At 54.4% G+C, this 17,429-nt stretch overlaps 1 protein-coding gene across 1 annotated transcript in view; it reads right to left on the bottom strand.

Annotated features, from left to right (window-relative positions):
• The window catches only part of TCOF1 (treacle ribosome biogenesis factor 1), a 28,741-nt gene extending 13,663 nt beyond the window's left edge, over nucleotides 1–15,078 (bottom strand). The window contains exons 1-10 of the mRNA XM_019534737.1: nucleotides 15,047–15,078; nucleotides 10,782–10,901; nucleotides 7,596–7,735; nucleotides 6,882–6,982; nucleotides 6,203–6,548; nucleotides 4,951–5,042; nucleotides 4,186–4,452; nucleotides 3,114–3,371; nucleotides 2,191–2,448; nucleotides 1,274–1,534 (exon numbers count right to left, since the gene is read on the bottom strand). Coding sequence (XP_019390282.1) covers nucleotides 1,274–1,534; nucleotides 2,191–2,448; nucleotides 3,114–3,371; nucleotides 4,186–4,452; nucleotides 4,951–5,042; nucleotides 6,203–6,548; nucleotides 6,882–6,982; nucleotides 7,596–7,735; nucleotides 10,782–10,901; nucleotides 15,047–15,078 — 1,875 coding nt within the window. The remainder of the gene's footprint in view (nucleotides 1–1,273; nucleotides 1,535–2,190; nucleotides 2,449–3,113; nucleotides 3,372–4,185; nucleotides 4,453–4,950; nucleotides 5,043–6,202; nucleotides 6,549–6,881; nucleotides 6,983–7,595; nucleotides 7,736–10,781; nucleotides 10,902–15,046) is intronic.
• Nucleotides 15,079–17,429: the final 2,351 nt, after the last annotated feature.

Here is a 17,429-nt window from a genome sequence, read left to right as displayed (position 1 = left end):
GCTCCAGTCACAGCATCTTCATCTTCAGCTAATGCTAGGGTTGGGAACGTGCATTTTTCACATATGACTATTGTCACAATGGACGATCTTCACTGGATTTGCACAAATTCGGCATGTAGCATAAAACCCCATCCACACACCATCCTTACTGAGGATCAAGACATGTGTCGTAGTGCAACAGTGCTGTGGAAGGTAGACCGAGATAGCACCAGTCATGCAGATGCCCCCAAAGTCAGATTAGGGCTGTGAAAAGCCACATGCAACTCTTATTAAATATTTCACTGGTTTACCAAGAGGAACGGATTGACTGGGCCAGGGCCACAACCCTGTACATCCCCCTGGGCACCATCAACATTCGGTTCGAAGCAAACTGCTTTGCTCTGGGGTTCTCCTCGCCGAGTTTCAGCTGATTTCAGTCCTCACGCTTTTAAACAACAGGAGATTTTGCACAAGCTCAAGATTAAAGTGATGGCTCAGTTTCCGGTCAGGATGGACTCTCATCCTGGCAAAGACTGCGGGGTCTATTTTGCCTCCCTCAGTAGCAAGGGGTGGTATCCACTTCCTGGGACCACCTGATCCTATTTTACCAGCATCTTTGTACGGGTGTTGTTCTCTCCACCCCAGCATTTAAGTGCCCTGCTGCTACGCTGGCCAGGGGGCTTGGTTTTTCCCCGTGACATACTGTCGAGTTTGCTCACTGGGTGTTACGTGGTGGCGGTGTAGGCAGGGGCTTCTTTTGGACAAGATCTGCTTCAATGGCTGCCGGCAGTCACGGGGGACTGAGAACAACGACCGGGGAGGTCTCCTCCAGCCTCGCGTCCCTATGTACTCGACCATCCGAGTGAAGCACTCTGGAAGTGCTTGGGACCCTCCTAGAATTGGTTTCTACTTCACAATTATGTTTTGCAATGACTTCGGAGTTGGCTCTCTCTGGCAGCAGCCGGTTCTGTGAAAAACAGAGTCCTAAAGAGGCGCCAAAAATGTTGTAACCACAAACTAGTCATTTGGAGGCTGTTTAGCTCATGCAGCATTTCGAAAGGAAAGGAAAGAAAGAGTCAAGTCAGAAGGAATCATGGCAACTCTTCTAACCAAGGAGGTGGAGGAGGGATCTCTCACTCAAGGGCTGAAATTTCAAGCACCATATGGTCTTAGCATCCTAAGAATATCAGTATACTCAACAAAACCCCCCCCACAACCCCCCGCCCAGCAAAACCAGAAGCTACACACCAAGTCCTAGCAAAAGTAACAATCTCCCAGCAAGCAACCAACCCACCTTCTGGCTTATCGGCACAGGGGGAGCCTCATCCTCGCTGTCTGAATCATCGCTGCTCTCTGAACTATCTTGGGGCTTCGTGCTCACAGCAGCCTTTGTAGGGGTGTTGTTTTTCCCAGGCACTGGTTTGGCCTGCTCTAGTACAGCTGGTTTAGGTGTTTGCTTTGCCAGGGCTGGAGTGGTCTTGCTGGATAGCAGAGCCACTGATGCACTTTTTGCCAGTGTCAGGCTGGGCTGCAGAGATTTTGCAGGTGATTTTGCCTAGTGCCAAGAGAAAGCAAGAGGTATCAACAACAGCCATCCCAGGACGACCACTCATCCGCCCAGGTTAAGGCAGAAGGAATTAAAATGCAGATGCAAGATTTAGAGTCCCAAGGTTGGATAAGTGGCAAATGCCAAGAGGACTAGCGACCGGCCTGAAGAGCACCCTGTCTGCCAGGGTGAGGGAGTAGCGGGAATTCCTCACTGCTGTTCTGGTATTACTGGTCACAGCCACACAAACGATGCAGATGTCAAGAGAGTTTCCAACTCCAAGGCATGGAAAGCAGGGAGTTAAAAAGGACCAGACCTCGCACGCTAAACAAAGCAACAGAAGCCTGGTTTGATATTGCAGGTTTGATTCTCAGCCTCTGTTCACAGGGCATATGTAACCCGTGGCATGTGTGGAGCTGCAATTCCCACTTTTGGGAAGGAGAAATTCCTGCATTTTATGTCGACTTGAAAGCAATAATGGATTCCCATCTTTTAAATAAAAATACAGGATCCATGGGCTCCAAATCACCACCATGGGCTTGATGTTTGGGGAGGATATGAAGTTGGAACTACGACCTGGCATTGCACCGTGATTCAGTTACACAGTTCCTGGTGCACAGGCACATGGGAAAGGGTGTGGAAGAGAGCGTCTCAAACGGACACACCTGTGCGGCGGATGCGGGTTTCTCGTCCTCACTGTCAGATGAGTCGCTGCTCTCCAAAGCGTCGTCTGACTTTGCGCTCCCAGCTGCTTGTGCAGGACTCGTGAGCTGCGCGGGTGCCGACTTGGCCTGGCTGGCTGCGGGCTTCCGCAGAGACAGGGCGGACCCTTTCCCCGGGCTCCTCGTGGTTGACACCGGAGTGACGGGCGTGCTTTTCGTCGGGGTTGCATTGGTCTGTGCTGCTTTCACAGCTGGTTTCGCCTAGAGCCAAGAGACCGGTATGAACAAAACAGCAGTCCCAAGACTGCACAATTCACCTGCTCAGGTTAAAGACATGGGATTAAGATGCAGATACAGGGAGACTCTTTAGGGGCCCAGTGACCAAGAAGGGGTGAAAGCCAGTGACCAGTCTGAAGAGCAAGACACTGTCTGGCAGGGCAAGGGAGAAGCTGGAACTCCTCGTGGGCTTCCTGGTGCCGCTGGTCACAGCCACGCAAACGATGCGGGAAGGCAGCTCATGCCAAGGGACATTTCAGCTCCCCAAGACATGGGAACCCAATGGCTACAAAGCACCAAACCTCTCCCACCCAACCAAAGCAGCAGAAACCAAGCCTGACATCGCAGGTCTGAATCTCAGTGCAACAGGCCACCTGCTCACTGGGCACGTATGACCCCCGGCCTGCTTAGAGGTGAAACTGCTGTTTCTGGGTGGAAGGAGGGGAGGAATTCCTACATCATCTGTTAAGAGACTGAATCTGTAGCATTTGCTTGAAGTTTGGAGCAGAAACCACCTAGAGCCATTAGCAACCTCATTACAAGCACGGCCTTACATTGCACCATCATCCAGCTACATCTTTCATTCAGAAAGACCTCAAGCCTGAGGGACAAGCAAATGAGGGGGAAGAGAGCATCTCAAACGGACACACCTGTGCGGTGGATGCGGGTTTCTCGTCCTCGCTGTCGGACGAGTCGCTGCTCTCCAAAGTGTCGTCTGACTTTGCGCTCCCAGCCGCTTGTGCAGGACTTGTGAGCTGCGCGGGTGCTGACCTGGCCTGGCTGGCTGCGGGCTTCCGCAGAGACAGGGCGGACCCTTTCCCCGGGCTCCTCGTGGTTGACACCGGAGTGACGGGCGTGCTTTTCGTCGGGGTTGCATTGGTCTGTGCTGCTTTCACAGCTGGTTTCGCCTAGAGCCAAAAGACCGGTATGAACAAAACAGCAGTCCCAAGACCGCACAATTCACCTGCTCAAGTTAGAGACAAGGGATTAAGATGCAGATACAAGGAGACCCTTTAGGGTCCCAGTGACCAAGAAGGGGTGAAAGCAAGACACCATCTGGCAGGGCAAGGGAGAAGCTGGAACTCCTCGCGGGCTTTCTGGTGCGGCTGGTCACAGCCATGCAAACGATGCAGGGAAGGGGCAATTCGTGCCAAGGGAAATTTCTGCTCCCCGAGACGTGGGAACCCAACGGCTAAAAAGCACCAAACTTTTCAATGTGGTTAAAATCTCCCCTGAACACCTGAATCTACAAGCACGCAGCACTCCCAGGCCTGACTGACGCTATGGCTGTTGGCTTCTGACTGGGCTGCGGTGCCCCTAGGACAGGCCATGAATGGACATCAGAGCCATGCAGAGGCACTGCCGTCTTCTCCAGGGCACTCTTCATCCCGCTCTTAAGGGATGGTTTTATGATGTGCCTGCATGTCTTGGTACAGGGCAGGGGTCATACATGACCGCGGCCTGCTTAGAGGTGGAATTGCCGTTTCTGGGTGGGAGGAGGGGAGGAATTCCTGCATTGTCTGTTTACTTGAAAGCATGATAGGATTTAACTTGCATCATTTGATTGAGGTTTGGAGCAGAAACCACCTAGAACCATTAGCAACCTCCTTACAAGCACGACCTTACACTGCACTGTCATCCAGCTACGTCTTTCATTCATAAAGACTCCAAGCCTTAGGGAGAAGCAAATGAGGGGGAAGAGAGCGTCTCAAACAGACACACCTGCACTAAGGATGTGGGTTCCTCATGCTCGCTATCGGAGGAGTCGCTGCTCTCTGAAGTGTCTTCTGGCTTTGCACTCACAGCAGCTTGTGCGGGACTCGTGAGCTTCACAGATGCCGATTTGGCCTGGCTTGCTGCAACAGCTGTGGGCTTCTGCAGAGACAGGGCGGACCCTTTCCCCGGGCTCTTTGCGGTTGACGCTAGAGTGATGGGCGTGCTTTTCGTCAGAGTTGCATTGGTCTGTGCTGCTTTCACAGCTGGTTTCGCCTACAGCCGAGAGAGAGAGTGATCTAAGCACAAACACACAACATCTGGAGCAGGAGGGAAATGAAAGGAGTGTTTGGGATGTGAAGTCAGAGGTGGCAGGCACCACAATCTGTGCATGGAGCGAACTCCGAGCAAGGACCCCATAACACTTTTGAGCAGCCTGGACAACGACCCTGGGCAAAGCCGGGATCTGCAGGAGGTCAATTTACACTCGCGTGGATAATGATGCTGATTAAATGAGTGCATCCAGCAGGTCAGCACTGCCCTGGGCTTCCTCCTTCCTCTGCCCTGCCCCACTAGGGAGGAAGCAGGATGCAGGCTTTCCATCCGAAGCAGGCGGTGATGCCTTGCTGGGTTGGACGTCTCCATTTCCTCAGGGGCCACAGCAGCCTGGAGAAGGCCCTTTACAATTTGAGGCATGACTGGGAGGTCTGAGTGTTTATGGGCATGGCAGCCAGGAATGGTCAAAGGCTCTCTGACCCCTCTTCAAGGAGTTACCAGGGCAGCTGGGGGGTTGTGTTCCTCTTCAGAGGATGTCTCGTCGCTGGAGTCCTCACTGCTCTTCACCTCTGCTGCAGTTGGCTTCAGCTCTGGAAGACAAGCAAGGAGCCGCTGTCACCTACCCATATTCTCTCTTTGGGGACAGGCAGAAAGCTCTAAAAAAAGTTGCATTGCTGTTGCTGCAGAAGCCAGAGAAAGGTAAAGTTAAAGCAGCCATCCCCACACCCTCCCCCTGGTAGCCTTCCACTTCCAACCATAAGCCCCACTTGCATCTTCCCAAGGGGAGCTCCACTTAGGGTCATGACACGGGGCAGGGCCTAACGACGAGCAAGGGCCTCCCAAGAAGGTCAGAAACAATTCTTCCAGTCCCATGCATCCTTTATTCACATCTCATGTTCATGTTTCCCACCCCGCCCAAAAAAATTAGCAATCAAAACTTAGGCTGCGTGTCTTGAAGGAGGAACCTGAGTCTGAACAGCATGGTTAAAAGCAAAACTCTTTTTCTTCTACATTCGGCCTTCCCAAAACAAGGTGCGTGTCTTACTCATAGACAGTCTTATTCGGGGGCATGTTGTATGCAGATAAATATGGTACTTCAGAGTAAAACCTGCACCCACACACACACACCTGGGAGTCTCTTCCTCTGCTACAGAGCAGTCGCACCCAGTCCTAGATCCTACAGCAAGCTCGGTAGACGCACGTAACTCATCTCAAAACTGAGCCGTGAGCATGAACTGCATTTTTCAGGCTGTATGCTAAATGAAGCTATGTCTTCACAAGGATTTCTCCCTCCCTCCCTCGCACTCTCTCATCTCAGAAGTGATGAAAAGGACCTCTCTAAAAATTTCCAACAGATTCATTTCTGGACTGAGACCAAACTTGGAAAGCTGCAGACATTTTCAAAAAACCGCAGGGCAGGAATTTTCCTAGGGCAAGGACAGCAGCCGGAGATGCCAGTGCACGTTGGCTTTGTTGAGCACACCACCTGACGCACCCATACAGGAGACTACCCCCCGCTAGAGCACACCTACGTCTCTGTCCCCTCAGAAGAAGGGGTACGCGCCGTATAAAGTCTGCAAAATCTGGTAGTGAGCAATGATGTTGGCCTTGCTCCCTTTTTCCCAGGGTTTCCTCAGCCTCACAGGGAGCAATTGACTCGGATAGTTCTCCAGGAACGTTGCAATCACACTTCTCACCCTGGGTCCGACAGCTGCAATGCAACCTGCTCTACAGCCCCAGCGCTCCTTACCTATTTTAGGGGCTGGGAGCTTTGCTCCTGGCTTCTCTTCCTTATCCTCACTCTCCGATGAGTCGCTGGTCTCAGAGCTCTCTGCTGCTTTTGCTGTCGCCGCCGCTTTGCTCTGGGCACCTCTGGCCTGAGTTGCTGCAGCGGGCCCTGGCTTACCAGGAGCAGCTTTCTTCCGCCCAGCTTTGGCCGGAGTCGAGGCAACAGCTGGCACATCAGCTTTTAGCTTGTTGGCTTTGCTCCGACCGGTGGCTGCAGGCCTCGGTCTACTCGAAGGGGCGCTGGCTTTGTTGGGGGTGGCATGTTGCACAGAGTTCGTAGCCTTGCCACCTGCAAGAGCAGTTTTCACCTGCGGGAAACACTACGGGAAGTCAGTTCAAAGAAATCACAAAACCTCTAATATCTGCCTGAAGCTGCTGCCCCAGAAGCCACCCCCGTAATGTAGACATAGCCCAAGTCTACCCCAGCCTAGATTTGTTGGCAAAGCTAGCAGCTACACTTTCCCAGTATAGGGAAATTCATGACAGCTGCAACTATGCTGGGGCTTATGCCCCAGAAGTGTTACTGAAGAGACAGACAACCGTACCCATCCAACCTGGCTGTGCTGACAGATTCCCAGGAAGACCTGGCATCGAAGCACAAGCAGCCCTAGGAAAGAGGGTAGGGACCAGCGCAACCTCACCTCAATTCCCCTTCCAGCCACAGCACTGTCATCTGAAGAGGAGGATGCATCCTCGCTGCTCTGCGTCTTCACTGCAGAGTTGGGAATAACCAGTGTGGCAGCTACAACACAGGAGGGGAAGCCGCAGTAAGCAAGGACCCAAAGCCCAGGCTGCCCCCAGTGCGCGAGACCCCAAGTCAGAGCTAGCTAGGGGTTTATCTAGGAGGTCAGCATAGCTATCCCCATTGTAGAGATGGGAAAACCGAGGCCACGAGGGTGAATGATTTGCCCACACTCATCCAGCACCAGGGCTACAGAAGAATCGAGCTGGGTTGAAGGCCAGCTCCGTGCAAGGAGCTGTGCTCCAACAGCCACACGCCCCGCAAAGGCGCATGCGAGCAGGGGCTCATTTGTACGGGGAGTTCTTTCAAACAGCCATTACCACTCTCTCCCCATGTGGACACAACTATCCTGGGATATGAGAGGCTTCTTCTGAAAGAACTGAATGCGCTCCCAAAGCGCCGACCCATTTCGGAGCGACGCATTCGTATACAAGAGCATCCACACAAACAGCTAACGAGGAGCTGCTCCCCCACCGAGTCCGCACTGCCCCTTCACCCCAGTTATGTCTTCTACAGCCCTGCGTTACACGGGGGGTTACTGCCACTTGGCTGAATATCCTTTGCTTCCTGGCGCCCTCTCCACAGTCTGCTCTCGGCAGCGAAGGGCTCTTACCCTCCTCAGTTTTCACCGCCGTCCCTTCCTCCTCCTCCGAGCTTTCAGAGCTGCTCGCGGGGTCCGGAACGCGGATCTTCTTCTCCAGAACGGCTCCTGCCCCATCAGCTGCCTTTCGCTTCTTGGTGTTTGGGGGAGCCCTGAAGGACAGCATTTGCAAGAAGCAGAGAGAGGCATCAATACGGGAGGCAACTGTGGCACCGGCAGCAACACACCCGGCCTCGTATTGCTACGGCTGGCGGGCTCAGTTCTGGAGAGCAACAGCAAGCACTTGTCTTCCGCTTGCAAAACCGTTAGTGACCCAAAGAGCATCTGCCAGGACTTCTCCACTGCCTCGCCTCGGAGCAGGACTGAGTAGATCTGAACAGGATCAAGGGACGGCAGGACCCGTTAATAGGAAGCAAGGGATTTCACCCTAAGTAATTGGGAGAAACACTTGCAATCGAGCAAATGTGTTTGTGCAGCATCGTGTCAGACCAGCGGCGAAGGCTGGGCTGGTTCTCCATCAGACAGGCCCAACACTGATTCAAGATCCACAGCAGCCACCCAAACCCAAAGGATCGCATGGAAAAGACGGGCAGGGCAACAGCTAAGAGGCTAACTGGCCCACAGGGCCACGAGCAACAAACTGCTTTATCAGACGTTCGGAACGGACTGGCAAAAATAATAGATTTTATATAGAAGGGAAAGGGACTGGGGAGGGACCCTGCGAAGAGAGGTAGCAAGGGGCTGGATTAGATCGGCGAAGGCAGTTCCCACCTGAAGGGATGCTACAGCAACCAGCTCTCTTGACTGCAAACCTTGTAATGACGGGCTAAGACATTCGAGCTTTTCCAATTAAGCACCCAAGCCGGAAATGCTAAAACAGTAGAAGGCCGGATGCTCCAAAAGCTACCGAAAGCCTTATGCCGCCCCATTTGCGAGGCACCCGATAATGCTTTGGGCTCAGGTCTCATTTGTACAGCACTGCAAGGATGCGACGTAGCAGAGCTACAAGAGGCCGGTATCATTGTAAGCAGCGATCCTCGGGTGACAGAGCCCTTGATTTCCCCGTCACCGGGTCTCACTGGCCCAGCCTACCCCACATCCACCACGCTGGGGTCACTACCCATTGCAACGACAAGGCTAAAGCGGCACTGCGTAACTCAGCCTGGGGAGAGCCTTGCTTTGTGCCATTCAGACAGCTCGCTCTCCGGCTGCTCGAGGACATCACTCAAAGGCTCCAAAGAGACTCCCTCCCATATCTGGAGGAGGGCACGAGGGCAAAGAAGAGGTGGCCTCTTCAGAGACTGCTGTGAGCAGCACAACTCATCACATCAGAGCACAGCAGCTCTCCAGGACAGAGTCCCCTCCTGCAAAGTTTAGGTGCAGGACTAGACATAACAGCAAAGGCAGACACCAAACAAGGTGCGAGTCTGGGGACACAGAGCTGGCTGGGGCTACAAGAAGCGAAGGCTCACATCACAGGATATTTGCATCTCAGCAGCACCTTGAGGGTTTTTTTGAACCTGTATTTAAAAAACAAATGTAGGTGATGCAGCAGAGTGCGTAGCACCCAGCATCGTTTGCACGTTTTGCATCACGACGCGTGGGTGCAAGTAGCACGGGCAGCGAGATCTCTAGCCAAGCTGCAACAACTAGGTTTCCTCACACTCGGCTCTTTCTTGCTTAGGTGCCTGCACGATGCCTAGAAAGGAAGCTGTGGAGTTACGTGCACAAACGTGGGCAAGGCGACACGTCCACGTGCCATGCTTTGGCTGCAATGAAACCTATGAACTATCTTCCAAAGTAATTAGTGGCTAAATGCCACTTCCACTAAAATGCTTCGCGCCCTGCTGATTTGGCACGGGCAGCATCTTCCAGGAATAACTGGAATATGCCAGGCCCTTTGATAGCTGCTTAAGCCAGTTTTCCTCGTCTGCACATCTGCAGCATCACACTGCCATGTGTTAAACTAAAGCAGACAGTGCACTGAATGGGCGCGAGATCCTGAGCGCACATTTATTTTATGCTCCATACACACAACAGCCCCACTGCTGCAGACGTCCATGCAAATACACTGGACCCTCCAAGGATCTCAGCGGCAGTACTTGGGGAGGAAGTTTACTTACACAGGCAAGCTCCTGAAAGAGCTGCCTTGGAAAAAAGAAAAAGCAAAAGCAAACTTCCAAGTCATTGGGTCACGCCAGGTTCAGTCTGGGGCACAGGAAAACCAGGTGCAAAAATGCTGCAAACATTGCAAACCAGTTGCAAAAATGCAGGGTTTCCAGGTTGTAGCCATATTGGTCTAGAGGAAAAAGCAATCGGGGTTTGTGGTAGGGGTGACAGCTGTTATTAGAGCTACAAGATTTTTGCAAAAAAAAAAAAAAATTCTTTAACTGCAAGCGTTCGGGCACAAACACCCTTCATCGGGCAGAGACAAGATTGTAAGCGTTCTGGGTAGACATGAAAGTTCGTATTTCATAGGATTTCACAGAAGAGTCAACAGATGAAAAACTCCTCTGGGCAGCAGGTCTTCGCTGGTAAGGCATCTCTGAACTTTCATTTCTAGCCAGGAGAACTTTGGCAAGCTTTTCTCTGCTGCCTGATGAAGGGGGTTTGTGCCCGAAAGCTTGCAATAAAATATTTTGGGTTTTTTTTGCAAAAACTTTGTTGGTCTAATAAAAGATATCGCCTCTACCACGAGTCCCGATTGCTTTTTCAGCTATGCCAGGAGTTTTTGCCCCCAAGGAAAACCGCGGTGCCCCGCTTCTGCAAAAGATAGTCTGTGCATGCTGGATCAGGGCCTAAGCCCTGGGAAAGCTCAAGCTGTCGGGAGCTGCATGAAGCGGAGAGGGAGAAAAGCGCTGGTAAAAGATTTTTGCTGGTGGATGCTTTCCTGCCCCCTTAACCCTCCCATAAGGAGTGCAACCAGACCAACCAGTATTTGACTCTTATGCCCTAGGAGAGCCAGGGCCTCTGCCTGTCTTTTAAGCAGCAGCAGATGCAGAAGGCAGGGGATGGTGGTTGAGAAGACACCATTGTTCAAACCACATTTCCACCTTGCAGCAGCAGGAGTATTTCCGGTAAATCAGCCCACCCCGACAAGCAGAAACCGCGAAGGCAGCAGAATTTGGTTCCTGCTATGGCGGGAGAGAAAAATGAGTTGGAGCCTTTTTGATAAGGGTTTCTACTGGACGGACTTACTTCTTCCAGTGGGTGAAGATCTCCTCGAGAGAGGTCGGCAGCGAAGGAAACTCCTTCTGTGGGAGAAACAGAAAGGAAGCGTCACTGCCGCTTCTTACCAAGGAAGCAGATGGAAAGACACTGCGAGAAACGTGACTTCGGGGGTCTCAGCAGATCACTAAGAAACCATCAAACATAACTGCAACCCCCATCTTTTCATTTCAAGATCCGTTACCAACACGATACAAATGAAGTTGAAGGACTTGACTGCTCCATGCAACTTGGGGGAGCTCCACCTCCATGAGCGGAAGGATTTACATGAAAGGTTTAGTCTCGGGTCTAGACTGCAGACGTTTGCACGGAGAAAAGGCACCGCAGGCTAGGATCAGCGCCACGCGGGACCTCCACCAGCTTCGCTCAGGACTAAGGTGCCTGGCAGCACTATTTAGGGGCAGTTCACAGCATCTCCGAGTGGAACCGAGTTTGAAATACCGCTCTCGATCCTCGCCTTTGCAGCCCGTTGAAGACAAGGATGCCCACTTCCGGGGAGGCCGACCGGAGGTTTCCAGCACGCTTCTGACTACATGCACAGAGGCCAGTTGGCATGTGCAGCCCTCGACAGCCCCATGAAAAGTCAGCAGGAGTGGTCTGACTCACCAGCTGAGGTCGAGGGGACATTCATTCCCCCTCCACCCCTTGCACAGGCGCAGATACAGCAATCAGACCAAGCTCAGGATGCCTCCTTTCCCAGTTGGCTTTTTATTTTAAAGCAAAGTTCTCACTTTCCCACGGGACCACGTAGGCCCAAAGAAAAGGGCGCCCCGCTCAAAGCCACCCGGCAGTCTGGCGTCTGGTCCAGATCACGCAGAAACCACCAGCCCCCGCTCCCCGCCCCCCACGCACCGTGGGTTATATTCAGAGGTACCGGGGATGTAGCAGGAATAGCCGAGGCGGCCACAGCACGTCCGCCCCGCCACGGGGCAGTCACAGGAGCACAAGCCAGCAATTGTTGGGACCTGTCGCCAGGCTGGAAGCCGTGGCCCCGGGAGGCTGCGGGCTGGCCACGAGGCCGGGCCGGGGGGTGAAACGCAGCGCAATCAAATCCAGTGCAATGCAGTGCACCGAGCTCCGAGGCAAGGAGGGCGGGAAGGGCCCCCGGGGGGTCATGGGGCTGGTCCTGCGCGGACTGCACAACTCCATCATCCCGGCCCAGGCTCTGAAAACACCTCCGAGGCCGCAGGCTCCGGCACGGCGCCGGGGAGCCCGACCCAGCGCTCCGCCGCCCTCCCGGGGAGAAAGTTCTTCCTACTATCCAGCCCACGCACTGCGGCCCCGGGGAGCGTGGCACGCGAGTTCCCCCCCGCCCGGGCCCGCCGCGGCCATGCCGCCCCCGCCCCGCGTGCCGCCCTTTGCCCGCGCCGCCGCCTGCCTCTTCCGGCGGCGCGGCCTTGTGGGGCGGGTAGTTCTTCCGCCCTGCCCCGCGGGGTTTCCACGCCGGCCCGTTCCTCCCTGGGCTGCCTGGCGGGTTCAGCCGCAGGGGTCAGGGGTCAGGGGTCAGCTGGCCTTCACGCGGGCCGGCCCCGCGTGCGGGTGGGGGCGCGGGCTCTGCCCAGGGAGCCGGGCCCCGGCAGCGGCTGCTGTCGGGAAGGGTTGGTGTTGTGCCCTCCGTCAAACGCGCAGCCTGTGTTAGTATTTATGGCAGAGGTTAAATGTAAGCCTGGCCCTGCGCCAGCTGGCTCCCGGAGCGGGCCCCTCCAACAGCCTCAGCCGCCGAGGTGAGCGCGCCCGGGCCCGGGGCCTGGCAAGCGCAACGCGCCAGCTGCGCTCTTCCACCGGGCGGGTGGTCCTATGCCAACCGCCGCCCGCCGCCCGTGCACATCGCTGTACGCGCCCGTGCGAACGATCGCCCGCCGTCGCCGCACAGCCAGGCGCTTGCCGAGTACGTGGCCTGGGGAGCGTGGACCCGCCTGGCCTTCGGGCAAGTCTGCTTTCGGCCTTTCGCACGTCTTCTTGAGTGCCGCCCGCCCGCGGCTTTACCACCGAGAAGAGAGACCCCGCCGAGGTCAGTGAGGCGTGGACGTCCGTGGGGCCTTACAGCCCCGGGCGCAAATGAGAATCGGCCTCTGAGACTTAAAAGGGCCGCTGTCTGCTGCAGATATATTTAGGAGCAGATTTTGACCTACTTTGACACGGGCCCATCTGGAAGGGCTTTTTATACCTCCAGGAGTCTTTCCATTTGTTTTGCTGTGATGTCTTTTTAAAGTAATGTTGCGACACGCCGGGAGCTTGTTTTCTGAAAACCATGCGGAGGGCTGCGTGCCAGGCTCACGATAGCAAACAAGATTTGCCGTGCAAGGTTTTCAGCTCGCGCCGAGTTGCATAGGAAGCCTGGGCGAGCTAAAGGGGGTGCCCGTTCACTGTCTGCTGGTGGGAAAGGCCTGTTTGCTGCAAATGTTCCCATAAAGCACCCACCCCGGACAGAATTTGCCTCTTCCAGGTGATTACTGCAATCCTTAGCATTTCCTCTCGTCAGAGATCTTCATGCCCACTCATCCTCCTCTCTCCTCTGGGAGAACGGGGGGAAGCGATGATGTACCCCAAGTCATGGAAGGAGCCTAGATTCTCCAAAAAGCTCCGGACGGGGTTTTTTGGTGCTCAGCAGCTGCTGTGGGCTCTCCTGTCAGCTCCCCTGGGGCAGCGAGTCCCACTGCAAGTAAATTGAACGTGTGCCCCTGGAATAAGGGCAGGGAGGGACCACGAGAGATCTAGCTCAGCCCCGTGCTCGAGGCAGGGTCAGCCCTGCCTAGACCCACTTAAAGGCCTTGACGGTCGTGGGTCCTGATTCGGGTTGTCCCACATCGCAAGTAACGCCCTGCCGGCTAGCAGCATCCTTCGTTCTCCCTGCCTGCCTGTGGAGGCAAAACGCGCTGCGGAAACGAGCGCCGCGGGAGCGTCCTGGTGGCTGGAGCCATGGGCAGGACTCGCACTCGGCACCATTCAGAATTTTTTGGGGAAAACTTGTCATATTCCGGGTCAAACTAGCCAAATCCGTTCCAAACCCTCTCGGCTGAGCAGCGCTCAATTGTTCAAACACTGTACGTGGCTCTGCAGCCGGCAGGGACTTCTCAGCCCACAGCTTCAGATGCTCCCAGATCCATTGGCGGGCATCCTATGTGCGGACCCAAGCCCAGGGGCTTGGGGTTTGATGCCCCTGTGTCTCACTTGCCAGCACTGCCCTCTCCACACCCGAGCGTGGCCTGGGCTCTCGCTACCTCTCTCCCGTTAACGTGCCGGAGAAGTCCCGGGCAAGCTGCGGGCACCTGCGCCAGCTGTAGCCTGCATGCTGATGAAGTTCCCCATTCCCATGTCCTTTGCAATCCCCAGCTCCTTCCAGGAATTTCAGCCGCACAAAATAACAGGAGTCCTAATGGGTGCAAAGCAAGGTGGGAGGGGAGCAGCAAGCTGGCTAGGTGGGGAGGGCAAAGAGAAGGATGGCATTAAGGCCACGCAGATGAGACAGCCGTCCAAGTGGGATAACAACGTGCAGAGAGTGACTCTATAAAAATGGCTTAAAAATTGGTGCTTTCTTTCCAAGCAAGCAATTCTGCTCCGGTGCGGGGTCACTTGAGTCCAGAGCCTCCCTCGCGTGCTTGAGCCCTGAACACAACTCAGTCAGCGGCGCTGCCGGGACCTGTAGTAACGCAACCTGCTCCAGCGAATGCATCTGAAGAATTTTTTTGTCGTGCCGCAGTTACAGGTAAGGAAGGTAAACAGGGCGTATAATAAATAGAGCGATTCAGCCAAGCAAACAGCTGCACAATTATAAATAGGAAAATCCTCCCTAGCCCAAACCCCACCGAGGAAAGAAAAAAAACCTCCTCAAACAGCATGCAGTTATTAAAAGGTATTTTTTCATGCATTTTTGAAGGAGCTTGGAGCTATTTTGCCAGGTCTTTATTTTTAGGAAGGTGAAATATCCCCAGTGGATTTGAAAAGCTAACCTTTCAGCTATGTGATTTCTATGCCAGGACACTGAGTCATGAATTGCAGGAAGCTCTTTTTTAAAATCCAGACAAGGATAAAGCTGTAGTAATTTAATAGGCAGCTCAGGACACTTATGCCCAGGCAGGCCTGTTCGTGTCCAGCGCTCCACAAGCCGAGTGCTTTGCTTGCTGGTTTAGAGGCCTTTGATTATCGGTTTGTGAAAAGCTCGCCCACATCTGTTCCATCCTGAATGACTCCACTTATGCCCCATCTAAAGCACGGCTCGGGAGCATTTAGCAAACCGGGAGCCGCTGTCAATCAGCTCCTCGGCCATCTGGAAGCTGGCATTTCCTATGGATACTTGCCTGTGGACCCATAGGCCTGTGAGGACGCTTTCCTCCCATCTTTACCACGAACACTGAGCAAGATTCAGCTTAGTTTCTTTGCTTAATAATGGATCCTTGACATTAGCTACTTATAGTCGGGAAACATGCACCATAGATGGGGGGCTGTTCCCTGGGCCGCTCAGATCTGCATTACGACCTCCCCCCATGACCCTGCATCCCAAGTTTGGGGGGATTTGGGTCCAGGTGGTCGGCCACATCTATTGGGCAGAGCGGCAGCTGCAAAATCCAGGGCCAGCTTAACCATGCAGAGACATCGGAGGATCTACAGGGACACTTGGGTATTGGGGCCAGCTGCAGCAGCACGTGGCAGTCAGCCGGGGTCAAGGATCTCACTTCACAGTCTCTATGTATCGTGAGCAAAGTAATCCTGCTGTAACAATTGGCCACGCTAAAAAATAAAATATGTTGGAGGTGGTCTAATTTACCCCGATAAATCAAACTCTACCACAATAAAGACATCAAGGTGTATTTTCAGACACAACTAACCTAACAAAGTGGCGACTTTTTGGCGCCGTGACGTGTACAAGCGCCCTATAGCGCTGCATGCAGCATCTCTATATAACAATGGTTATGATTGTAGTGAATATACTTGATTTCAGCCCTTTGGTCTCTAAAGACCCCAAGGTGCCCCTAAGGCTCCACCCAAGGCTTTGCTTTCTCCTTTGAACAACCAACAGGGGTGTTGGGGAAACAGGATGGTGGAGGGACCTCTCCAGGCAGTGGTGTCCCATGCACCCACTAGGTTTCATCTAGATGGAAGAGGGCCACCGAATAAATCGCCTGCCCGCTTGCTGCCATGGGTGTTCCCTGGTGGGGTGGCCCACCCTGACCCTGCCCAGCCTGGGAAAGCTGGCTAGGTCACCGCATGATGGTGGGCAGAGGAATAGCCTGTGGCTAGGTAGCCCTGCAGCAGGGCTGAAGTGCCCACCCAGCAAAGACCCCCCACCGATGCTTTGCAAGGAGGCCCCTTGGAAATAACCCCAGCCTGGCTGGGCTGAAGGGCAACCCCAGGTCAGAGCCATTCTCTCCAGTGCTGACACAGCGGGGAAGGGGTTGCCTGTTGGGGATGTCATATCCTTTCTGGGTTAAGTCTGGAGGCAGGGCTCGGAGGTGGTGCAGAGAGTCCAGTCCATGCCTGGCTGGTCCATCTCACTCCCATGCTCATGGTCATACTGGTTACCATATCCAGGGTTGGATGGAAGTGGTCAGAGGAGCAGAAGGCTTTATGGAGCAGGTTCCTCTTGCCCTGCTGTGCATGGCATGGCTTACCTTTGAGACTGGATGCGTCTCAGGGAATCAATTCCTGGCTGTCCCTTGGTCTCTTTTGATCTTTACCCGCAGCACCAAGTTCAGCTTCTTGAGGTCAGAAATACTTGACGCAGCCAACGTCTTCGGGCTTGACCTGAGGTATTTGGGTGAAGCTGAAAGGCTTGTGGTAGCCGGGAGGTCCGAGCAGACGAGTCCCTTCAGACTTTTATTTCTGTAATTGGTAGGTGGAAACTGAAGTCTGTGGTGCACCGATGCCATGGCCAACCTCACCCCCAGCAGCACAAATGCTAGCGGTCGGGGGTATAGCCAAGCTGTGTCTTCCTACGCGGACCCTGCACCTTGCTTTTAAAGCACTGAGCCCCACCCCTGCCGCCGTACGGAAACCCCAAATCCACGAGTGCCCATGTCTGCCAGGGAGAGGCAAAGCTGCAGGAAAGTGCTGGCCTAGGGGCCAGCTGGCGTGGAAGAGGGAGTGCACTACAACACCCCGAGACCTGGCCACGGGAGAATGGGTGTCTTTGTCAGAGCTGCAAACTTCAGCCCTCCTTGCCCGTCACCGGTCTGCCTCAATCCTGGACGCCGAGAGATACCTCCAGGAGGGACGGTGGGCACGCCAAGTCTGCCACCTCAGCTGGCAGCCTGCCACTCGACCAGCGGTCCCCCCGCACATGGCCTCTGAGCTCCTGCCAGCGCCCCACGCCTCCGCGGCTCTGCCCATCCTTCGGCAGCCCCGAGCTGCTCCTCATGGGGCTGGGGGGGTCTTGCTCAGAGCCGACCGCACGCGTTATCTCAGGCCAGTCGTCTGGCCAGGGCTTTTTTTACCATTTTGGGAGCGCCGAGGGCTGGAGGTGGGTCGGATAGATGTGGAGGCAGGAGCCTTGCTTTAAAACAAGGGCAAGGCCTTATCACATTAAAGGGGGAAACGGGCTGAGGAAGAAGAGATGCTACAGTCTGCAGAGGGATAAATAGAAACGGGAGATGAAGAGGAGGACAGAGGGAGAAAGCAGCT

The sequence above is a fragment of the Crocodylus porosus genome, unplaced genomic scaffold (genome assembly GCF_001723895.1).
Source record: "Crocodylus porosus isolate Cpor-Errol unplaced genomic scaffold, CroPor_comp1, whole genome shotgun sequence".
Classification (NCBI taxonomy): Eukaryota; Metazoa; Chordata; order Crocodylia; family Crocodylidae; genus Crocodylus; species Crocodylus porosus.
This window is presented reverse-complemented; position numbering and strand designations above follow the sequence as displayed.